This window comes from Pomacea canaliculata, linkage group LG10, assembly GCF_003073045.1.
Source record: "Pomacea canaliculata isolate SZHN2017 linkage group LG10, ASM307304v1, whole genome shotgun sequence".
NCBI classification, from domain to species: Eukaryota; Metazoa; Mollusca; class Gastropoda; order Architaenioglossa; family Ampullariidae; genus Pomacea; species Pomacea canaliculata.
The window spans coordinates 10440638-10463049 of record NC_037599.1 but is presented as its reverse complement, the minus strand read 5'-3'; the positions used below and the strand labels follow the sequence as shown (position 1 = coordinate 10463049).

Below are 22412 nucleotides of genomic sequence, written 5' to 3'. Positions count from 1 at the left end.
CTTGAATTTTATGCATGTCTGTGTGTATGCATGCAAGAGAGAGTGTGTGTAGGTGACAAACTATTACATACTTTATTAGTGGGTCATAGGGACAAAAAGCTAAATAGGTCCAGTAACAGTGGTTAAGAGGAAATTCTGCATGGAAAAATTGTATCACCCATGTAAACCACATACACAGAGTTTAGCAGTAATGACCACTGAGGGTCAACACTAGTCAGCAATATACTTAACAGTTTGATGCCTCTATATGGTAATGAATACAATCTCCCACACAACATAAATGTTTTCAAAAATAAACACCATAATACTTAAAAGTTTAAAATATTTATTTTAGTTTTCATTCTTTTCACACAGTGATTTAAATACAAATCACTCAATATGATTTCAAATCTCAGAATAGGGTAGTGTAAGTGATCAAAATATTAACAATTGATAATAGCTGTAAGACTGTCACAAGGCAATTTTTGGCGTTTAAAAATGTATTCTTTAATGTAACAATCACAGCCTGCTTTGATTTGTTATCAAAAGGCAGATTATAAATCCAGAATTTCTTGGCCAAACAACAGTAGCAGAACCACCTCTGCCACATAAAATCACATGTACTTATACAATATAAATGGAAAAATTTATTACATAAGCATGCAGCACTGATGTTAAAAAGGTTAGCACCTAAATGAAGGCATCAAGCATTAAACTCTTATTAATATTTTTGGTAGTTTGTAAAATGTCAACAGAAGAAAGGGGGATTATTCAATAAAGCAACTTTGCAATTCTGAACAGTTTTTTTTAATGGGTCTAGAAACTAAACAATGTCAACATTTATCACTTCAGTTGCTGTAGGCCTGACTCACAACTGGAAAAACAACTGTGAAAGACATTATTTACAGATTTAGAATGAAACAAACCAAACAGTATCTAGCTGAAAAATAATCCCTTCGCTTTCTGCATTTGGGTCAAGATAAATTTAAAAAAATATACAATTTAATACCAATTAATGAGAGAACTACCTAGAATTACTGATTTGGACAAACTTGCAAAAACATACGTTCTTTATAACTAGTCACAGCCACAAAATGAAGGATAGAATATGTGACAGTCATATGTAAGTGCCAATTGAAAATTCATAATTCATAGCCTTAAAAAAAAACAAGTGACAAATGTTGGCCCTAGTTCAACAACTTATTTTTCTCTCTTAAATGTAGATGGAGGTAGCACAGAAGTAGTCAAGGCTTTGCACTACAGACAACTTTAATCCTGATGAAAGGTAGTTCCTGTTATGTGCAAACAATGGAGGAAAATTTTGATTGCTAGCAGAAAAGATGAATTCATCTCTTGAGCAACCAGCAAAACAAAGCTGGTTGAATACTTGTTTCCTCCAGCAGGAGAATGGAAAGCTGGTAAAATGCACCGAAGTGCATTCTGCTAATGCAAGTTCCAAATCCTGTGAGTGGAAAAACATGAGCTCTTCGTGTCCTCCATAAGGTGCAGTCTTAAGTAGGCTATAGAAACATGAGTGTTATGTGTTTTCATATGCAGTGATGAAAGCAAGACCTCCCAGACCTCTACTCAACTACCCCTGTTCCACCGCTAGTAATGGCCATCCAGTGCATTTTGTACACATGAACAGACTCAGGCGAAAATATCCCAAAGGAGTTCAGAAGGCAAGCTGCCAAAGGAAAAGGTAATGGTCACCCCTATGATATGCTTTGCCGCCTGGGCCAACACTGAGCTTAGGATGAGGTATGTCAGAGGCAAGGCTAGGGTCTGTCATCCAAACAGCCTATCTTATGGCCAGTTTAACTGGTGATCAGCTAGTACCAGTTAAGGGATGATGGAAGATGATGTGCAAACAATTAAGTAAAACAAGAATGAATAAAAACGAACTAAAAGACTATGAAAATAATTAATAATAATAAAATAATCCTTAAACTCTTTAGGGGTGTATGCGCTTTACAAATTTTACATTTATTATTATTAAACAATTTCTAAAAATGGTGCTTAATCAGAAAAGTAGTTGATAATAAATACATTCAGTGTATGATTTTATTTGTCTAATTATGTAGAGACCAGAGGATTTGTTACATATGCTACAAAGCTACAGTGACTGGTGTAGCAAAGAAACAGGTCATGGTTTTACTCAAATAATTTTTTAAAATCTAAATATTTTAAAAATAAAATCAATACATAGCTATATGAGATCATGTTGGCACATAAGAATAATCTGTTGTAGAAAAGTTGAAAAAGATATACCTAACTTGGTTAATGTGAAATGTGCTTTGCTGAAAGTTAGGGTTCTGGCAAAAGTTCTTGTAACTTTTTTTCCTACATGGTAAAAGTGATGCAATATATGATGTGGTGAGCGTTTACTACAACAGATGTAAAAGGCCTTCAGGTGAGAGGTAACATTCTGTTGTTAGCACTGTGAAGAGCCATCTTTCCCAAACATCTGCAATAAAATCAAAGATAATCTTAAAATCCAATCACTTATGTATACCATGTTATGTATAATATAAAACCATTAAAAAAATTAAAATATCCTTAAATTAAAACAAGAACATAAAAGTTTCTTTAGTTTTAGTTAGTTTATTCCTTGTTACTCCTCATGGAGCATAAGGCTGCAAAAAAGTGTCTTTACTACCTATTTAATATTTATGCAGTTTCTACAGAAAACTTCTGAAAATACTGGGTAGATTATAGTTCTCATCCTAGTGACCAAGCAGACATTACTTTTCTTGCTGAGCCTGGGTTTAATTTTTATGTTGTGTGTATCCTATTGATATATATATATCTAAGATCATAGAGAAAGTAGTTTTGACACAGCTCTGGACCAACTTACAAGAGCACCAGTTCATCTTCCTAGCTCAGTCAGCATATAGACCTTTTCACAATATCGAATCTACTGTAATTAAAGTGACCACGGATATATTAACTGCCCTTGACAGTGGTGATGTTTCTGCCTTACTCTCTACTGGACCCGCCTGCTGAATTTGACACAATCGACCCCTCTCTGCTCCTTCATAGACTACGCACCCTCTATGGGATTTTTGGACCTGCACTAGCGTGGTTCAACTCCTATCTCATTAATAGGACCCAGACTATGTTATTTTTGATATCAAACATCTTGCCCTGCTCCACCTTCTTGTGGCGTCCCTCAAGGCTCAGTACTCGGCCCAGTTCTGTCTATTCTGTCATATGCTTATGATACACAGCTGCACTGCTCCACTCCACTGGCTGTCTCACTCTGCTACCAGCACCATAGAAGGTCTACCTTTGGAGCTTATATACCTTTGTTAACTGAACCTTACCTTGGTCACTTGAATGTTTATATATGCAAAATATATATATGCATATTTATGTACATATGTTACATTAAGTACTTTTTTGACTGCATGCCTCCTGATCATCACAGGTTTGGTTAGTATAATGAGCCAGGTAACATACCAGTTGAAAGACAGGAGGAAAATATTTTATTCCCAAATTATATATGGCTGTACATGAAATTGAAATTTTGTCTATTTTGGCTACTGATTTCAAGAAAACAAGATTCTAATAATGATTTGCATGCAGCTGATGCTCTTTAAATTATTCATAATAAACACTCAAAGATGGTAATCATGTAAGCAATAATGAATCTCTGAGCAAACATTAGCTATACATACCTTCTCTATGCTAGTAACAGACTCAAAAGCAGCACCAGGAATAGTTCCTTCCTCTTCTTGGAGCTGCTCAAAAGCACTGGAGACTGCATTAGAATCCAGCCACAAAGCCAGTAACAGAGGAAGAAAAATTCATTATTATAAACTCTGATGCTGGTTTCTATATGCTATATTCACTTTATAATTGATTATATGTGGGTTTTTTTCTTTTGCCATCTGCTGTACACCTGCATTTAGCCAACCTTGGAATTCTCATAAGACCATGATTATGGCAAGAGTTTCCTACAGTGTGTTGTTCAATTCTGGATCACATGGCTTCTCTCTCAGTAGTGTGCTCTGCTATTTATACTCAGTTTTGGATGTTATGTCACCCGCTGAGCCATTCACAGGACCAACTGAGGTACAGGAGAAGGGGTGAGCAGAGCAGAGGGAAAGAATTATAATGGATTGCCAGCAGTACATGCTGTCTCAAACAAGCGCCCCCACTACACCTATATTTATTTGTTAATTGGCAAGTCATGCTCAGAGACAGCACTATTAAAGATAAGTCAAAATGATAATCATTTTTCAAATTAAAATAACTGAGATTAAAAAGTCTTAAGAAAACAACAGATGTTTGTGCTATGACACAGCAACCATTCTAATGGTTATAAGATGTTCAAAGAATAAAAGGCATCTTAAAGATAGAGGCATTTCTGGGTGCAATTATATAAATGTTTACATACACACTCAAAGGAATTTTGAAGCCCATAAATGAGTATTCTTCCTAAACTTGAAATAAGATTATGCAGGCATCATTTTAGTTTTTTTTTTACAAATGCAAAAACTTACCACGGCCTGATCCATGAGCTGACCCAGGAATTTCTAGCAATTCAACACTCAGAGGTATAGGTGGGTCTGGTTTTCTTTTCTTTCTTTTTTTGGGTTTCAGTGCAGACACAGTGCTGAAGGAAAAACTGATGTCTTAATGAAAAATGCACATGAAAAGAACAGTCATTTTAAAAACATTTCTTAGTTTCATCTCTGTACCATGTCAACATTTTGAATTCTGATAGTGAGGGTTAGGGTTAGTCAGTATAGCCTGTCTACAACAGTAGTCGGAGAAAAAAATATAAGGGACAGATTAGTTTGAACTTCAAGAGCAGAGACAATGTTTGGGTAAATCTACTGTATTTTCAGGATAGGTGATTCTTTACACAATTTCATAATATGCCTAAAAGATATTTTTGATAGGGTGACAATCTGCTATAGAGATATGATCGCCAAATACAGATCCATGTGGAAAACAGTGCATCTCTCTTTCACACAGAGGTGGGTGTTTGAAGAGAGTAAAGACAGTAATAAGTCAATAATAAGAAATTCCACAAGATTAAACATACTTATTATCCATTTGCCAATCACTTGACCCAGCAATGGGATGACTTTCATTTTGACTGAAAACTATTCCCCAGAGTACTGGCTGAAAAAAAAAAGATAAATTGCAACAGTTGCACCGTTTTAAAGGAAAGTGTTTCTTTATTGCTGAAGTATTCCGATAATCAAAATTTGAACAATTGGTATGTATTTGTGTGTGTGGCTGTGTAACAACACATATGTATTTTCAAGTGTGTTCATGTGTGTACAGGTACAGGTAGACTATGATCATCAGCACTAAGGTCATTGCTGTCGTTATTAGTCAGGTTAACTGTCTTCTGATAAGTGTATAAAATGTGCTTCATGCACAAAGAGTAATACAAAAAAGATAAATTTGATTGGTCTTTCAACATTATGTTGCTTTTCTTGTATTTTCTATGCTGTTGCTTGGTGACATGAGTCTTATGAATGTGGGCCATTTCACTCACCTTGTGCACCTTTCAGATATTTGAGCAATTCTTGAATGCTGCCCATGTCTCGCAGGTACATTTCCATGAAATGTGATTGATGTTGCTGCAGCTTGTCTACTGTGGCTTGAAGGGCAGATATTTCTTGATTAAAACGATCACTTGTCAAAATGCCTCCTCTTGCTCTGAAACTTTCCACACTTTTGTCTTTACTTTCACCTGTATTTCTGCCTTTTGGGTTGCCATCTCCTGAAGGTGTGTTTTCTTCCTGAGAAAGTTATTTATTTTCTTAATTGACTGCAGTAAGATATTCCAGTACAGAAAGTAAAAAGGAGACATGTTTTAAGTGTATTTTTAAATTTAAAATCAGTTCATGAGTCCAGATGTTTTTCATTTGCTATGGACAATGTTTGTCACTCAGGATTTTTTTTCTCAAAATAGTGATCTGCAAAAATAGATACACATACAGATGGACATACCTGAAGGTCTCCAAGCTGCACACACACACACACAAAAAAAACCATTAGTACACAGTTCATCTTTCCTTCCCATCATAATTTTTCAAACGTTTACCCTTTCCAATCAACTTCCTTCCTCTTTAACATTTATACGGAAATGAGTATGACAAATAATCTATGCACCCAAAACAACTTCATATACATCAACCACGAACTTGTATTACTGGACTGCTGGCAGACGATTTTTTCCAGTTAACTACTAAAACGAGGCAGGTGAATACAAAGCTTCCAGCTTATTCACATTTCAGATTAAGTACTAAAATGAGGCATGTTTGTAAAAAGCTTCTGGTATAGTCACATTCTTTGTTTATGCTCGCTGAGACTAATTGCGGAGAACTTCGTAAGAGGCTAAGCGCTGGTCTTGGCAAACAGACAGCAATTAATCTACCTTTACGCATCCATGCATAAACTAAATGTTAGGTAAGGAAATGCAGAAGAAATATAGATGATATACAAACCAGGGAGTGTGGGTCTCCAAAATGCAATTTGAAAGATTCCGTGAACTCATCAAGTGAATCCTAAAATTCAAGCAAAAACCACTAATAATTTTAAAGATCACAAGCTTTATAGTAAGTACCAGCTATTTTATAATGTACAAATTATGGTAAGAAATAAAAGTAAAATAATTAGTAATATGGAGCATCAAGAAACATTTCTCACCCGTGTGTTATTCTGTGTGGATAAAAACACACACATATACACACATAATGTCTAATGAGTGATCAATGTTAATTCATGGTGACTGTAGTCAGCAGTGCACTGGACAAAATGAGATACCTTTATCTGAAAAGTAACTTTTTTCAAGTCATCTTCATCACTATGAGTTAAGTCATCATCATAGTATTCTTCCAGGGGGGAACAGGTTTCATCTATGAAGTTAAAAAACTTTTGCTTCTGGTTTGCAGAAAGTCCCTCCCAAATGTTCAGGATGATGATCGCTCGCTGCATAACTGCATTTGACTGAGCATTGTCATACACACTGTTCAGGACAAAAATAATAGATTTTGGAGTAACTTAACAGTATACATCTCCAACATGATTTGTCTTTCTTCTTGTCTTGTGCATGCACATACACATCTACAATTCCACACATTCATTTACACATCCACACATGCACTTACAGAAGAACACATACATATACCAACATACATCTTTACTCACTTCCACATATGCACATGTACACATACACATACACACACATATGCGCATACACATCGACACATACAAATCCACACATACATTCACACATGTACATGTACATCCAAGCATGTACATACATATCTACACATACAATTCCACACATCCACTTACATGTGCACACATTCACATATGCACAGCCAAGAATTCACATCCACATACATACAGATGCAATGGATTCTAAGTTCTTAATCATTTGTCCCAAACAAAAACATTTAAGGATTACATATAAAAGATGCTTCTGCTGACACATTTTAGTACCTCAATTTTATGTGAATAGGAATAATAAAACATGTAACTGATAGCACAAAGAACAATAAAATTCTCGATCATCATTACTTTTATGCCTAGATGTATTCATTGAGGTCAACAGAATGATTTCAGATTACCGCTGGAATGTGTCCGACAGAAGAGCAATAAACAAGTTCAAACATAAAATGGATGAAAGAAGGAACCATGCTGCCAGAAGGATATCTGTGAACCAATCAGACACTTCCTTCATGTTCTGCAATCAAAATGTCACAATACAAGAGCTTTCCTGCTACCTTCCAAACCTTAACTCATGAGGAAACAGCTTACATAAAAAGAAAAATAGGTTAATTTAAACGCTGATGGGGAAAACTAGTTTAGTTGTCCCATTCAGGAAAAAATATAGCTAGTACAAAAACAAACCTATCAGAGAACAAACACAAAAAAAACTCATGCATAGGAATATCTTATGAACAGGTCCATCTTTAAGCACAGTGGAGACAAAAGGGATCTGATATTCTTTAACCACATATATACCTACCTCATAGTCATAGCATCTACAAGCGTTAGCCTCAGAAGGCTGAATAAGAGTTCAGCTGGATACTCAAACCCGCTGACTACAACTTCAACACTTGAGTTAGTCCTGCTCTGCTTTGTGCCTCCATATGTCATCCAGAAGACAGCCACTGTAAGCAAAATATGGGGTTAACAGAAAAGCAAAAGATCATTTTCCCCGATTCATTCTTAGAAAGATATGGTTAGGACTTGGTATGCAAAGCTCATAATTATTAAGTATGTTAAAGGAAAAAAATCTGTTTAGAAAGGTCCCAGAAATTAATTTAGAGATAAATTCAATATAAACATTGTGAAGATTTAAAGATGTCAATGCTGGTTACACTGCTGCTGCCATATGTGTGTGTTACAAGGGTGATACATAAACATTACAGATTCAACTGTCGTGTCTATTTTGAAAAATTGTTCTTCATTTTCCTGCTTGAACATGGAGGAAAAAAAACTGTACTCACTAAAAGGAATATAAAATTCCAGGTATAAGAAAAGAAATCTAGCACAGTCCTTCAGCATGTGTCCCAGCATGACAATAAATGGACCTGAAATGGCAATTTTGTCAAAGTATTATAAAAACTAAACTAAATATATAACAATTCTTCCTCTGAAGAACATGATGCTCTACATTCTACAATAACCATCTGCTCTAGACTTAACCTTTTAAAGCACACTGTTACTATCTAAGCCTTATAAACCTTATTTAAACTCAAGTTCCTGCCTTTATTATCACACTAAGTCACAGAAAGAAATCTTGTGTAAAAGTATATTTACTTATGGACTAGATCCACAATACTACATAAAAATGTTGAAGATGTGTAATGAGTGCTGCAATTAACTGAAAACTTCCTTTCCACTCTGAAAACTGGTCAATATGTAGATATTTTTCAGAGTCTTCTAAACAGTAAACATCAAATAAACTATGATATGGAAGGAATAAAATGGAACTAAATAATCACAAATCCACTTTGTTAAGAGACATTTCCTTGGGTGAAAAAGATAAACTCTTTAAGAATGAGATTGTATTAGATGATTTGATTACAAGCAGTTTGATCTTTGTGCATTCCTACCTAACAGTGCAAAAGCACGGGCACTTTTCATGAGGCGGAGCCATAAGACAATAATCGTGACAGACATGAAGCGGATGTGGGCTTGAGCAATGCCATCAGTGTGAGCAAAGATGTCCACTAAGTGAGTGATGATGCAGATGATGAGTAGAACATAGCAGATCCAGTCAAAGACATTCCTGAAAGTTATTCAAAATTTCTCCAGGCATTTAGTGCATCTACATGGAAAAGAATTACAACCAAATAACTTCTATGAAAAAAACAAAATGCAAGTGCACCGTGAAGATTGAAATATCTGTTAGTCTTTCATTTCATAAAGATTTCTGAGCAAAGCACACATACATCACAGCACCAACTTTAATATTAATTTTACTGTATAATGCCTATGTGTTTAATGCATCATAATAACAGGCAGTGAAATGCAACATCAGCATTTTAAAGGAAATTTAGTGAGCTGACCATGCATCGCTGAAATATTTTGGGCTAAGGTCTTCCAGGTTTGTCATCTCAGACTTGAGATATTGCTCTTCTTCTGGCCATTGTGGATGACAGTACTTCAAGTCTTGTTTTATAGACTCTGTCCGCCAGTCTTCCCACTTCTGTTTTTTTTTAAAAAAATTCCAGTAAGTCATTGGGGGAACCAAAAGGTATATTCATGTTCAGGCATGTGCATATCCACATTAATTTATCTGCATTTCTTATAAACACCTACATCCAACATCTACAAAATTGAAGTATATAGGCAAAGTGGACAATATACAGTACAAATTCTACGCCTTCATGATAGTTAATAGATGCATTTCTTCTGCAACTACATATTTTATAATAAAAAAGAAAAGTTTAGTTGGTCTACATCAGCCATCAGAATATATAAGCTTTTATTTATCTACCTTTAGTGTGACTAGCATCTCGAACAGATTATATATATATAAAATGCTCACTTTATGACTCTGCTGGGACCGGAAATACTCTCTGATCTCATCAATTATCTGCCATATTGTCGAGACCACAGCAAGAATCTGAAAATATAACAAAAAATAACATAAGTGCTATTAAACTCTCTATGAAAGCACAAGTGAAAAACATTTTTTACTGCAGTTTTCAAATCCTTTTGGTGTATGTCATCAAAGCATCCATTTCTTATAATTACTCATGCTAAAGATTGCAAGGTATATTTATTTACAAATATTTACTAAAATGCAAATTAAAAAAGAATAATTTACCCAAAGGAAAATCCGATACCCATCTTCTGGAAAGGTGTAAATGTGGCGTTTGTCATACTCCACAACAATTCCTATGATTGTCCAAATAACAATGTAGAAGAAGTTGACCACTAGTGTCCACACAGCCCAGAACCTAGCAAACAGATAAATTAACATTTGTAATATTGACCAAAACTAATTACAAAGCAATCTGCACAATACAGATATCAAAAACAACCACAAAGATAGTATGTTCATGTCAAATGCAAAAATCCTTTTCAAAGCTGGAGAATAGCCTTTTCTGTCCATCACAAACATGATTTCTTTGTCCAGAATAATTGTAAACACCTTTGTAGAATAACACTCACCTGGCAAACTTAGTCCACTGTAAATCTAAAAATCGCCTGAATGTTACGTCCATTAGTAAGTCATACTGTCTGTAAGCAACTGCAACACCTAGCTGCACAAAGTTAATAACAAAACATCATATTTTGTCATTTTGGTATAAATGATTAACAATGCAACAGACACCTATAGTGGTTCCAATTATTTAAAACAAAATCAAATGAGTCGACAAAAAGCTAAACCATTTATATATACAATTGTACAAAAGAAGTAATGTATCACATTCCTGCCACGTTATATAGCTGATTTTTTTATTTGGTTCATCATTTTTTTAAGGAGCACTATATTATTTTTCCCCTTCAGAAATAAAAAAATCTACCAAACAAAATATTTTACATATTGGTGTCTTCCAAACATGTTACAGACTGGTGTCTACAAAACATATGCTACATACTGGTGTCTTTCAAACAAAATATGTTACATACTGGTGTCTGGCCTCGGTTTGAAGGATCTGTATCTGTGTGAGAGACAGTAAAGACCAACATTTGAGCAATCATTTTGAATTTTTTTCACTGCAGTATAAATCTTTGCTTTTATCCAATCCAAATAATTTAGTTCACTTAAGGGCAGAAGACTCTTGATCATGAAAATTAAACATTAGATTGGAAAGTAAAATCACTTGTATTGTTTGCTATGTGATACTGAGTATAAACAAATTTTCATAAAAAGTTTACAGAGTAAAATCTTCAATATATGGTTCAGTTTCTGCTGATATGATATATGATTGGCTTGTTCTGGATAAAGTTGCACAAGAAAGAATTACTTGGCCAGATAAATTCTATCAACAGCAGAATCTAGTGACATTTTATCACGTGCATATGCTTACTTCTGTCTTGAACAATAAAATTGAGAAAATATCGCTGTTTTCTTGTGTGACGATCAACAACACGGAACTGGTTGAGAGCTTCTTTTGCCTGAAAAAATATTGACTTTTTAAATAGATTTTTTAGTAATTTATGAACTAAAACAACTGAAAAGTTACAAAAGTTTAAAAAAACACTAAAATACTGTGGTTTTATGAATTGCAGCTTTAATGTTTTTGATTGTGAGCAAAGAAATGATTGGTGGAAATGAAGTCAACTTATGGTAGCAAGACATGCATTAATAAAAACGTTATGCAAAATTCTGAGTCCTTATCTTTGTGCACAAGACTATGATAGCTATATATCTCTGTCCCATGCAGCACGAACCCATACTAACCACTGGAGGCATCTTTGTAATCATCCATGTGATGGCTTTCTGTCCATGATTATCACTTGCACCTACTGATGCATTTAGCTCCAACAATAGTCTTGCTGTCTCGCTTCGATCTGAAATGCAAGCAGTGGTGATCATGTGCCATATTATTTGCTGAAACTATACTTTGTAAACAGACTATTTACTTCATAATAATAAGAGACATGTGATTTATATAGCACATAATTATGCTCACAAAGGAGTAACACCTATCATTATGAATGTTCAAACAAATCCTTTGAATCTTACCTAACTCTGCTGCAATGTGAATAGGAGTTCGTCCTCTGTAGTCCCTGACAACTTTGTATAAGCATCCTTTCTTTATCAAAGCTCTTAATGAGTCTGCAGCATCAGATCTGGCTGCATAAAAGACTGGTGTTTGTTTTTCTCCTTTTGTCTCAGCTTCTTTTTGAGCTGTTGACAGGAAAGAATGAAGCAAAGATACAATGAGGAGACAGATGTTAATTTAGATATGAGAAATCACAGTGTTAAACATGTTTTATAACAAGAAATTTGTTTATAAATAACAGTTACTGTTTCAGATTTTGTGAAACTTGTACCCATTTCATTTAAGTCAACCAACAACTGAGCTGGAATGCAGAAATTCACATACTCTTAATGAATGCTGAAATGAAAAGAAGGGCTAATTTGACCTTTGCTATTTAAAAGCTATACATACCTCCATTCTCAATCAGGATGTTCACTGCCTCTGGACAGTCAACAGCAGCAGCTACATGAAGTGGGGTACGACCAAAGTGATCAGTTCTGTTCACATCGGCCCCATGTTCAATCAGCCATCTTGCAACATCAACATGCCATGTTCTTACAGCCTACAGTCAGAGGTTGTGGAAAGACAAAAGAAATTTTAAAAAATTAACCATTGCAAATCAAACTGTGCAGATTACACCTGCAAACACCGTGAAGTAATCAACATACTTCTTTTTACCCCTTTCATTCAGAGGAAAAATATTTTCAACTACGGGGAACTACCGTAGCTTCCTGAATGATCTATAAGGGACATCACTATACAAACATATATATATTTCATGGTTTTTTTAATGTGACTGAATATATAATCAGATACTTGTGCTGATATATATAGAAAATATTTAGAAACTTATAATTCACAGCAAAAGCAATCTTCTTAACTGAAATATACCAATTGCAATGTCTGTCCATGTTCTAGAAATGATCCATCTCTAGAAATGATCTAAATAAGTTGATATCACTACAAGATCATCAGACTGCATTTATTAACAGTGCATTCATCACAATTTAAGCAGTTATTTGTTTCAACCACAAAGTTACAAAAAAAAGTAAAAAAATTCTCACCTCATGGAGGATGGTCTGTCCCAATTTGTCCGTGACATTGACATCTGCTCCATTCGAAAGCATTGAATTCACAAATTCAAGATTGATAGAAGCATTGACATCTTTTGACTGACCCATTTTAGAAAAATGCTGAATCAGTGCCACATTACTGTCTATAACCATGCTGATGTTCACATTATGGTTGTCTTTTTTCTCAAGAATGTGTCTGGTAATAAAGTCATCATGTATGCCATCAAGACCAATGCCACCTGTAGGTACTTCATCTTCAGAAAGACCAGCTACAGAAACAGCACATTGTAGAGGAAAATAAAGATTGCATGCATTCAGTCTTTCCCAGTTAGATAATGCTGCCACTTATCTTAAATAAGGATAATTCAGTGGCAAATAAATGTAAACAAAAAGTTATATCCAGAAGCGAGTTTTGATAGACAAAAATATAACATTACAATGACTGGCTTATAACTGGACTGTGAAGACGACAAAGGTGAAATTTGTTTTTAATTATTGCTGCTCTAAGCTAAACATTAGACCAAGAAACTTATACATTTTTGGAAAGGAGTAAACTTGAACTTTGCAAGAAAAGTAATTAAAATTGCCTTCCCCATGCTTCCTGGCAAAGCTATGATTATGGCCCATCATGCTAAGAGGGTTAAGATCTCAAATAAAAGAATGGGACTAATTAAAGTCAGTTTTTTAGTTCTTTTATTTCATTAAAACTATCAGAATCTTCACACAGATTTCTTTAATTACATATGTACACTTTCTCTTAGATATGAATTTGTTTAGTTAAACCAATCACACAATTAAAATATTAAAAGATGAATACTTTACAAAAATGGAAAAACTCAAATTTTAAGTATTTAAGTACCAGGCAATACATGTGATACTAGATATGTCTACAGCATACACAGAACATAATGTAAATTACTATTTTTTTTAATCAGTTGATTATTAGGTTAGGCACAAACAAAATAAACGAGTAAGCAAAAAAAAAAAAAACATCACTAGCCACCACCAAACTAACAGTACTCTGCTGTCATGTCCTAGCTATGTCTTCCAATAATTTTGCTAGTGAACGTTTCTTGAAACAACACTTACTACCCAAAACAATACATTATTACCAAAGACTTTAGGTGAATAATAGAAGAAACTGTGGCCTATGAAATGTCATAAAAGAGTTTATCCTATGTAGTAAAAGCAAACGAATTCTGAGCAGATCAACATAAGAAATGAGTTAATGTTTTGTTTTGATTTTTGCAGGGTGTAGTAGGTTTGCAATACTGTTGGCAGTAAATGGAAAAAAGGTAATCAAAAATCCAAAGCCTTTATGTTTTCATCTGCAAACATGACCTGTTGAATCAAATAAACTACCCACAAACTGATCTTTTTAATCCAAATATCTTTCAAGTGAAGACAATCATCTATTTGAAAGCTGCTTGCTTCTTGATCTTAGTATTATACTGTCTTCCACAGTTTAAGATACTGACTTTCTCAGACAAATATATCCACAGTTGCCAACCGACATTATCATCGCAGATGGGCTAAGAACTATATGTCTCACCACACATACATTTCAAGAAAGCCAGTAATAAGCTTGGTGTCAATAACCTGCTTTAAAAAGACTGCTATAAAATTTCACAACAGCAGAGACAATTGCTCTTTGTGCTGCTGGGTTCAGTGGCCGTAATTCTATAGGAGTCCTATTAAACAGTTCTTAGTAACTATCTGGACTATCAGCTACAATAGCTATGCTTTAGTGGCTATTAAAGTCTGAAGCGGTCTGACAAATGCATATCTTTTTACCAGTTATTCAGTGTCCTTCCTTAACATGTGGACATAAGACATCCAGAAAGGATCCTTGTAGTACATTCAAGGCTAGCACAAAATTTATTACTTTGAAAGACTACTTTAAAGCTTTTGCTAAAAAAAAAATCCGTCAAAATCCATATTCAGATAAATAATGGTGACAAATTTTAGCACAGAACTATGAAGGACTAAGAGCTTTTTGGTTTATGTATAGTCTGTGAAAATTTGCCCATGGCATAAAAGACAGATTGAATCAGAATAAATGAATGAATTAATTTACTAAAACATTAAGAAAATCCAAACATTAATTTCACTCATTGACGAAATGTGGTAACAGCAGTAACAACAAAACACACACACACACACACAATATGCTTCTATTTTGGTCAGAAAAGGATAAACTGCACAAAAATGAAGCCTAAAAAAAAACCAAAACCCAAATTTGTGTACATTACCAGTTCACATGGATCTTACTCTTGGTACTTTCACACTATATGTAACCCTAACCCAAATGTCTCAAAAAACACTAACCCACACCATAGCTCTATATGTCGTTAATGTCCCCTATTCACATGCACACAAACATGCCCATTCTCACACATACAAGCTCCTCCACCACCCCACCTTGCAATAACAGCAACAAATGAAATGGTTACACCACAGTTACTTAGTTGTAATATTTTGGAAAATAGAAATTATTATGGTTAATAAGTTAAAAACAAACATAAATACATAACGTTTTATGTTAACTGTAAATGGTGTGAAAAAAACATAACCACACAAATAAAATCATAATGTTCACACCTGAATTTTGATCCTCTCCATCTAATAGAAGAACATTTTGACTTAATATTTCACTAATAACACAGGTCAACACTGAAATTATTACTGACTTAAAAAGGTGCTAATCTGTAGTATCTTAGTGTGCTGAACACGAATATAACCATGATACATTTTTATTGGCTCTTGTTTTGAAGATATTTGATACAGTTCATTTTTTATGTTTCACCATGTAAATTTATCCAGTAGGGCTGTTACAACATCTAAATAAGCCTAGAATGATGTAATATTGTATCACATTGCATAATACCATCATCCAGAGTTTATTACATCATTTTCTGATGCAACATAGTACTACTACTAGCGGCTGCTGAACTAAGGTGATGTCAGAAGTACTATATATAGCCCAGTAAGAAAGGTTGAGCATTTAAAATATTTCAGACTTCGTGGGATACAGTTTAAGCTACTGTTACATAAAACTGTCATTATTTTATCCATTTAGTTACAATACAGAACACTAATGCCTCCAAAGTGCATTAATACTGTGGACAATGTTTGCTATATTTGTGGGAAGTGACATCTGCCATCCAGAAGTAAAGTATCACTTCTCAAGAAGGCATATCATCTTTATTTCGGATGCAAGACTGGCGACTAAGACAAGCCTTGGGTCCCCCATATATGCTGTGCTACATGTGCAACACAATTTTCATAGTGGCTGAATGGCAAAAGGCCATCAATGCCATTTGCAGTCCCTGTGTTGGGGAGAGAGCCACACAACCACACAAAAGGCTGTTACTTCTGCTTTGTTCCTCCTCTTTTCAGTGGAATAATGAAGTAAAGAAGACAAAAATAGTCTACCCCAACATTCAACCTGCACTGAGACTGGTTGAGGGACTTCCTATTCCAGAACCTCTAGCAGAATATTTTTTAGATTCAGCTGATGAGGATGAGGGTGAGCTGTTCTTCTCCTGGTCAGTGAATGCAGTGATCCAGATTTTCACTGTGGTGCATAATCAACCCCACACAGAATAACACAGAATATTTACTAATGCTGATGATTTAGTTACAAAATAATAACTATTCTATGGAAGAATTTAAAGGAAAAAATGAGTTTGCATAGAACAGCTTTTTAAACAATACTAGCTGTCAACCTGCAAAATCTGTATCCATTGTCTACATTATTCAGGAAAAATTAAAAAAAAAACTGAGCAAAATATCTTACCTTAAAGCAGGACTTCTGCTAAGGCTAAATTCTTTGGGGTCCCAGGAACCCCTTCTTCAGATTTTGAAGGGGTCCCTGTTCTTCGCCCAAGTTTGAATGGGACCCCATTGACGAAAATTGAAGGGGTCCTCCGAACTTTTAATGCATACTGTACGCAATTTATTGCGTAAGCAGAAGCCCTGCTTAAAGTATACCCTTCTGAGGAGCTACACTACTGAATTTTGGATATCAATTTTAGTCCCTTATATGCTACTATGTATATCCCACAACCTGTTTTCTGTATTCATATGTTTATATGCACTTAAACCTATTACACTGTTTCAAGTAGAATTACTTGAAAAATCTTTAACATGTACAGGAAGCTTCTATACATAGCACTATTAAACAAATACAATGATACACCACTAGACTATGGTTGCTTCTGGTATCAAAAGCCTACAAAAGCATTTTGTATTATTAGATAATGACAAAGATAAACAAATTGGAAAGTATAATTTCCAGAGCAAGAAATGGCAAGATAAATCATATACACTATAAAGTTAGTGCTCATAATCTATATAGGTGCCATAGACTACATTGTTCTGTACATACCAGCCTGTGTGCGCACTTTTCACAGATGATCCAAAAGAAAAGATATTTGCAAAATTATCACAAATGTTTGTGAATTCAAAAGAAATGAATGTTTTCTTGCAAATATTGTGCAAATACACAAAAGAAATAGAGTCTACAATATTTTTGTACTGAAATGATATAAACAGCATAGGATCTTTTGAATAAGCCTTAGAGAGTATCTTTAGGACACTAATTATAGTGGCATCAGCTTGACAAGTTTGCTGCATAATGTGTCATGTCAGACTTAATATCAATCCAGCAAAATATAACACACCTTCTAAGAAAATAAGGATAATCATGGACCATATACAGAATGGGCTAGCAAAAAATTTTTCTGCAATAACTTCTAGAACAAGGCATTAGCGGATGACCTTTGTTTTGCTATGATGTAAGTATTTGTGTTGACAAAAGTACATTATGGTCTATTTGTTTTTAAGTTCCTTTTCTTGTTCTTGTGAGGATAGTGAAGGTTGATGACTTGCCAAAAAGAAATAAAAAATAGCTCAGAAGCAAACCTATGGCAAGTACATGTATACCCTTGATGTTATGAATTCCGGTCCATCCTTGACCTGCTGTAATTCGTGATGTTTACTATTAAAAGGTTCACCAAGACCTGGCAGCCTATGACAAAAGGCTAGGCATTGGTCTGGGAAGACTGCCAGCAGTATAGCATCTATGTATAGTCCATTGTGAAATGCTTATTTCACTTACATATTTCCACACACATATATATCCATGCATGCATTAAAAGACTGATATATATATATTCACCTGGTTTTTTTGCTGCTCTTCGTGATGTTATATAATCTTTCCACTGCTGTGCTTTATGTTTTGCATTTACAACTGCTTCAAATCCTCTTGGGTGTTCTACCTTTGGTAGCATGGATCGGTTGCTGACTTTTGATTTTTTAAATCTGTGGTAACAAAAGATCTCTGATCATACATCAAAGTTTCAGTTCCTTAACATAAAAACCTCAATGAAGTCACTCTACTTTTATGAGATAATTAACATAAAATTAACTATTAAATTAAATATATTTCTTGTTGAATAACAATTTAAAAAACATCCATAAAGCGGAGATAACTACATTTTTCCAGAGGCATTTTACCTGTATCTAAATATATTTTTTTAAATATGCAAAACTTATGTTAAATTTACTAAAGCTTACCATAGGAATATGCACTGCTTACCATTTAAACACAACAGATTTATTTTCACCTGATACCTCATACAACACACTTCAATTGGTATCAGAAATACAGTATAATTACAACACACACATAACAAACACTATACACTCTAATTGTTTTAAACTTTACTGACAGAATAGCAATTGAATTATTATATTTCTTAACTTTATACATTGCAACACAGAATAGAAAACAACAAACCTTTTAATAATGGAGTTAGGCAGTTCTCCATCTGCCTCAATGCTAGGCCTATCAAACTTTGTTTCCTCCATGATACTTTCAGGTGTGATCTGATGTTTTTTCAGAGGCATCTTCATCTCCTTCTCCATGCTTTCAGATTTATAAATTGCCAAAAATTAATGTCCCTGTTATAGTGTACTTGCGAAATATTCATACCTGTACCCAACAGAGGCAACTTCTAGCTGATAACACGAAATTTGGTTTCAAAATGTTATAAATATGTTTGACCACAAATTTTAATCCGTTCTGGCATAAAAGAGGCAACTATATAATATAGCTTCTGGTAACATGAATAAAACTTTGGTTTCGAAATGTTATAAATCCATTTGACCAAGCCTTTCAATCCGTTATGCCATAAAATGTGCCGACAGGCGGGGTTATAAAACAATGTGTGTTGAGAGAACAAGTTGAGACTATATATTTGCCTCTACCAAACAACTGCATGCATGTTTTTATTATTCTCTGCGTGCACGCGCGCGCGCACACAAACACATGTGAAATTCAAGGTAAGAATAACTTTTAAATTAAACTTCCTTCACTTTCTAAAGTTAACTAATGCCACTTACTCGCAGTTTTGGTGCGTGGTATCAAGTTTTGGCGCTCATCAAGATTCTAGTCTTTTTGTAACTTTTGCTTCGTCCGTCATTTTAAAACAAATCATGCACAAAAAAGTTTTAAAAAATACTGTCTTCGAACTTTAAACACAGCACTCCACATCACGCCTATAAGCACAGGGAGACAACATCGATTTGAGTTGGTGCCGCAGTGACAGTAACAAGTGCTACCTGCATGACGCCGCCATGATAGCTTCACATGAATATTCATGTTGTCAATGGCAACCGGCACTGTTTACGTGGTGAGTGAGCTCTTCAACTTCGCGGACAAAAATTTATATACATGCACTTAAAGGAAGTTGCTGAATATTTATGGTAGATCAATATATCGAGATAAAGCGCACATTGGCACACAACTGGCTCAATGGAAAGCTTATCACCAGGCCCGGTTCTACCTATTAGGCGAACTAGGCAATCGCCTAGGGCGCAGCGACCGAGGGGGGCGGAAAAAATGGCCTGCTTTTTTTTTTTTTTTTTTTTTTTTTTTTTTTAATGAATAATTTTAGGGAAAAATGTCATTTTCACAAAATGATATTAGCAGGACACTTTTCCTCTGCTTGTAGACTGACCACCACGCTAGTTTCTCAGTACATGTATGACAGGAAAACCCCACTACACTACATGTATCGCATTATCCCAGGGCGCACCTGCAGTGACCAGCTAACCGGCAGGCAAGTAGAGGGCGGCAGAGGGGCGGGGAAGGGAGTTGAGAGGGGCGGCGTTGGTGGAAGACACCTTTTCCTCAGCTTGTAGGTTGACTTCACCCACGAGTTCTCAGTTCATGTAGTGATGTAGTACAGGAAAACCCATTATTACAGGGCGCACTTGAAGTGACCAGCTAACCAGCGGGGAAAGAGGGCGGAGAATAGACAGCGGAGGGGCGGGTTGGTGGATGGGGCCTGGTCAGTGCGGACCCTTACGATGGAGTGACCAATTCCACTAATACCAAGCTCACCTTCTTTCCTCTATCTTACTATTGAAGAGGTTCCACACTTATGCATTGAAAACACTGCAGCTGAGATCAGGGACAACAACACGTACTTGAGTTTGCTACGCGAGTTTCTCTGTGGTTATGACAACTGTTTTATGCTGAATATTGTTTACACTTACGAACTTTCAACCCGAAGGAACTTAGCTAATGTCACCAACGCGTTCTTAGTTAATAAGAGTATTAAAGTCTTTAGCGACAAACATCAAGTAGAGCCATTTGAAGTTTATAGCATATCTATTTACTGACACTGATGTCCTATAGTCTTGTACTTACTGTTGTGACTCATGTCGTGAATATTTAACTTCTTATTAATTATGAAATTTCTGTTCGATTGGTGTATTACGCTTAATTAGTTGTCAACTTGTAATGTTTATTTTATTATCTAAGAGTGCATCTGTTTGTCTACAGTTTGAACGGATAGCTTGTTGTTAGCTCCATTGACAGAATATTTGAAATGTTATTAAGAGATAATGCGTACTAAGACCTACAGTCTACATACTTCTCTGTTTTCAACAAACCCTATGCTGGACACCACGCAGTGTTGATCACTGGACTGTGTTTGGGGAGCTGACACCATGATTTACAACTTTGCATTGTTAGTGTTCAGAAGACTCTCTCTTGACAGACTCTTTCATTGCCTGCCCACCTGTGAGGTGTGACTTTGGATGGGAACAAAGTAGCTGCTATCAGGGTGGTCTAGAGGCTGGAAGCTGTGATAGCTTGAGTTTTACACCACACAGCAAAATAAGACCAGAGCAAGGTGCTACACATTTCTTGTCTCCATCAGTGTGCACTCCATAAAACCTTTTACAGGAGTGTTTGAAATGCCTCTACTCATAAGTGTAGGTCTGATTTTGGGAGGCATGCAAGCATCCATGTGTGTATGATGCACGCCTGCAATTGAAAAACAGACGTACTTTTTCTTGACAAAAAGTAGTTCTTACTTATAAGTTATTAATCAAATCTGCAGCAAATTCTCGAAAAAGATTTAATTTTAGTAAGCCATTCTTTGACACTTCTGGGTTCTAACGCCTCTGGTCGTAATGAGTTCTTGCAGAAAACCACTTTTCTACTATTTTTAAGCAGCAAACATGTAGACAGTTCGGTTTTACTTGTTAGTTCATCTGTAAGATGAGAAAGAAGAGAACGACTGAAAGCACTTGCCATGGAGGTTTTAGGTGGACAGGCACACAGGTAGCAATAAATCTGTCACAGTTAATGACCAGTCGGATCAGACTAGAAGACTGGACAAAGAAGGTGGTGCGATGTTACTTGATAGTTGTCCGTGAGATGAGAAAGAGAGAAGAGAGAAAGACTGAAAGGACCTCAGTGGGGTGGCTTAGTGGAGAAGGGTAGAGATAAATCTCTACCACTGTAAAGAAAGTCAGATCACATTACCAGGGCTGGACAGCCAGAGTGGGGAAGAGGTAGCTTGAACTTTTAACTTAAAAACCACAGGACGATGTCAAAACCTCACTTGTATCTCGTGTTGCTGTTTGAATTTACTTTGTAATCGTCTGTTCGGGTGCTTGGAGTTGTGAATTGCATTTAGCCGTGCCAGACTGAACAGTGCTGCTGTCTACAGCCACTTCATGAGAGTTTGTAAAGATAAGTTCGCATGAATTTTATACACTGTGATATAGCTGTATATAGTTTATTAACACGATTTATGTCTTTCTTTACATTAATTTCATTTCCTTATTTCTTATA

General features: G+C 35.3%; 1 protein-coding gene across 1 annotated transcript; it reads right to left on the bottom strand.

Moving 5' to 3' along the window:
- Nucleotides 1-316: 316 nt before the first annotated feature.
- On the bottom strand, nucleotides 317-20109 carry LOC112574226. The gene is given in 28 exon segments (XM_025255130.1): nucleotides 317-2446; nucleotides 3660-3742; nucleotides 4488-4600; nucleotides 5036-5115; nucleotides 5498-5744; nucleotides 5956-5970; nucleotides 6453-6512; nucleotides 6772-6973; nucleotides 7581-7696; nucleotides 7982-7995; nucleotides 7998-8126; nucleotides 8466-8549; nucleotides 9075-9250; nucleotides 9531-9670; nucleotides 10013-10090; nucleotides 10295-10427; nucleotides 10642-10733; nucleotides 11104-11135; nucleotides 11505-11592; nucleotides 11879-11988; nucleotides 12164-12328; nucleotides 12594-12744; nucleotides 13247-13524; nucleotides 15857-15877; nucleotides 17646-17660; nucleotides 18438-18580; nucleotides 19059-19187; nucleotides 19664-20109. Coding segments are annotated over 24 exon segments (2652 nt in total). The 5' UTR covers nucleotide 19187; nucleotides 19664-20109; the 3' UTR covers nucleotides 317-2446; nucleotides 3660-3742; nucleotides 4488-4600; nucleotides 5036-5080.
- Nucleotides 20110-22412: the final 2303 nt, after the last annotated feature.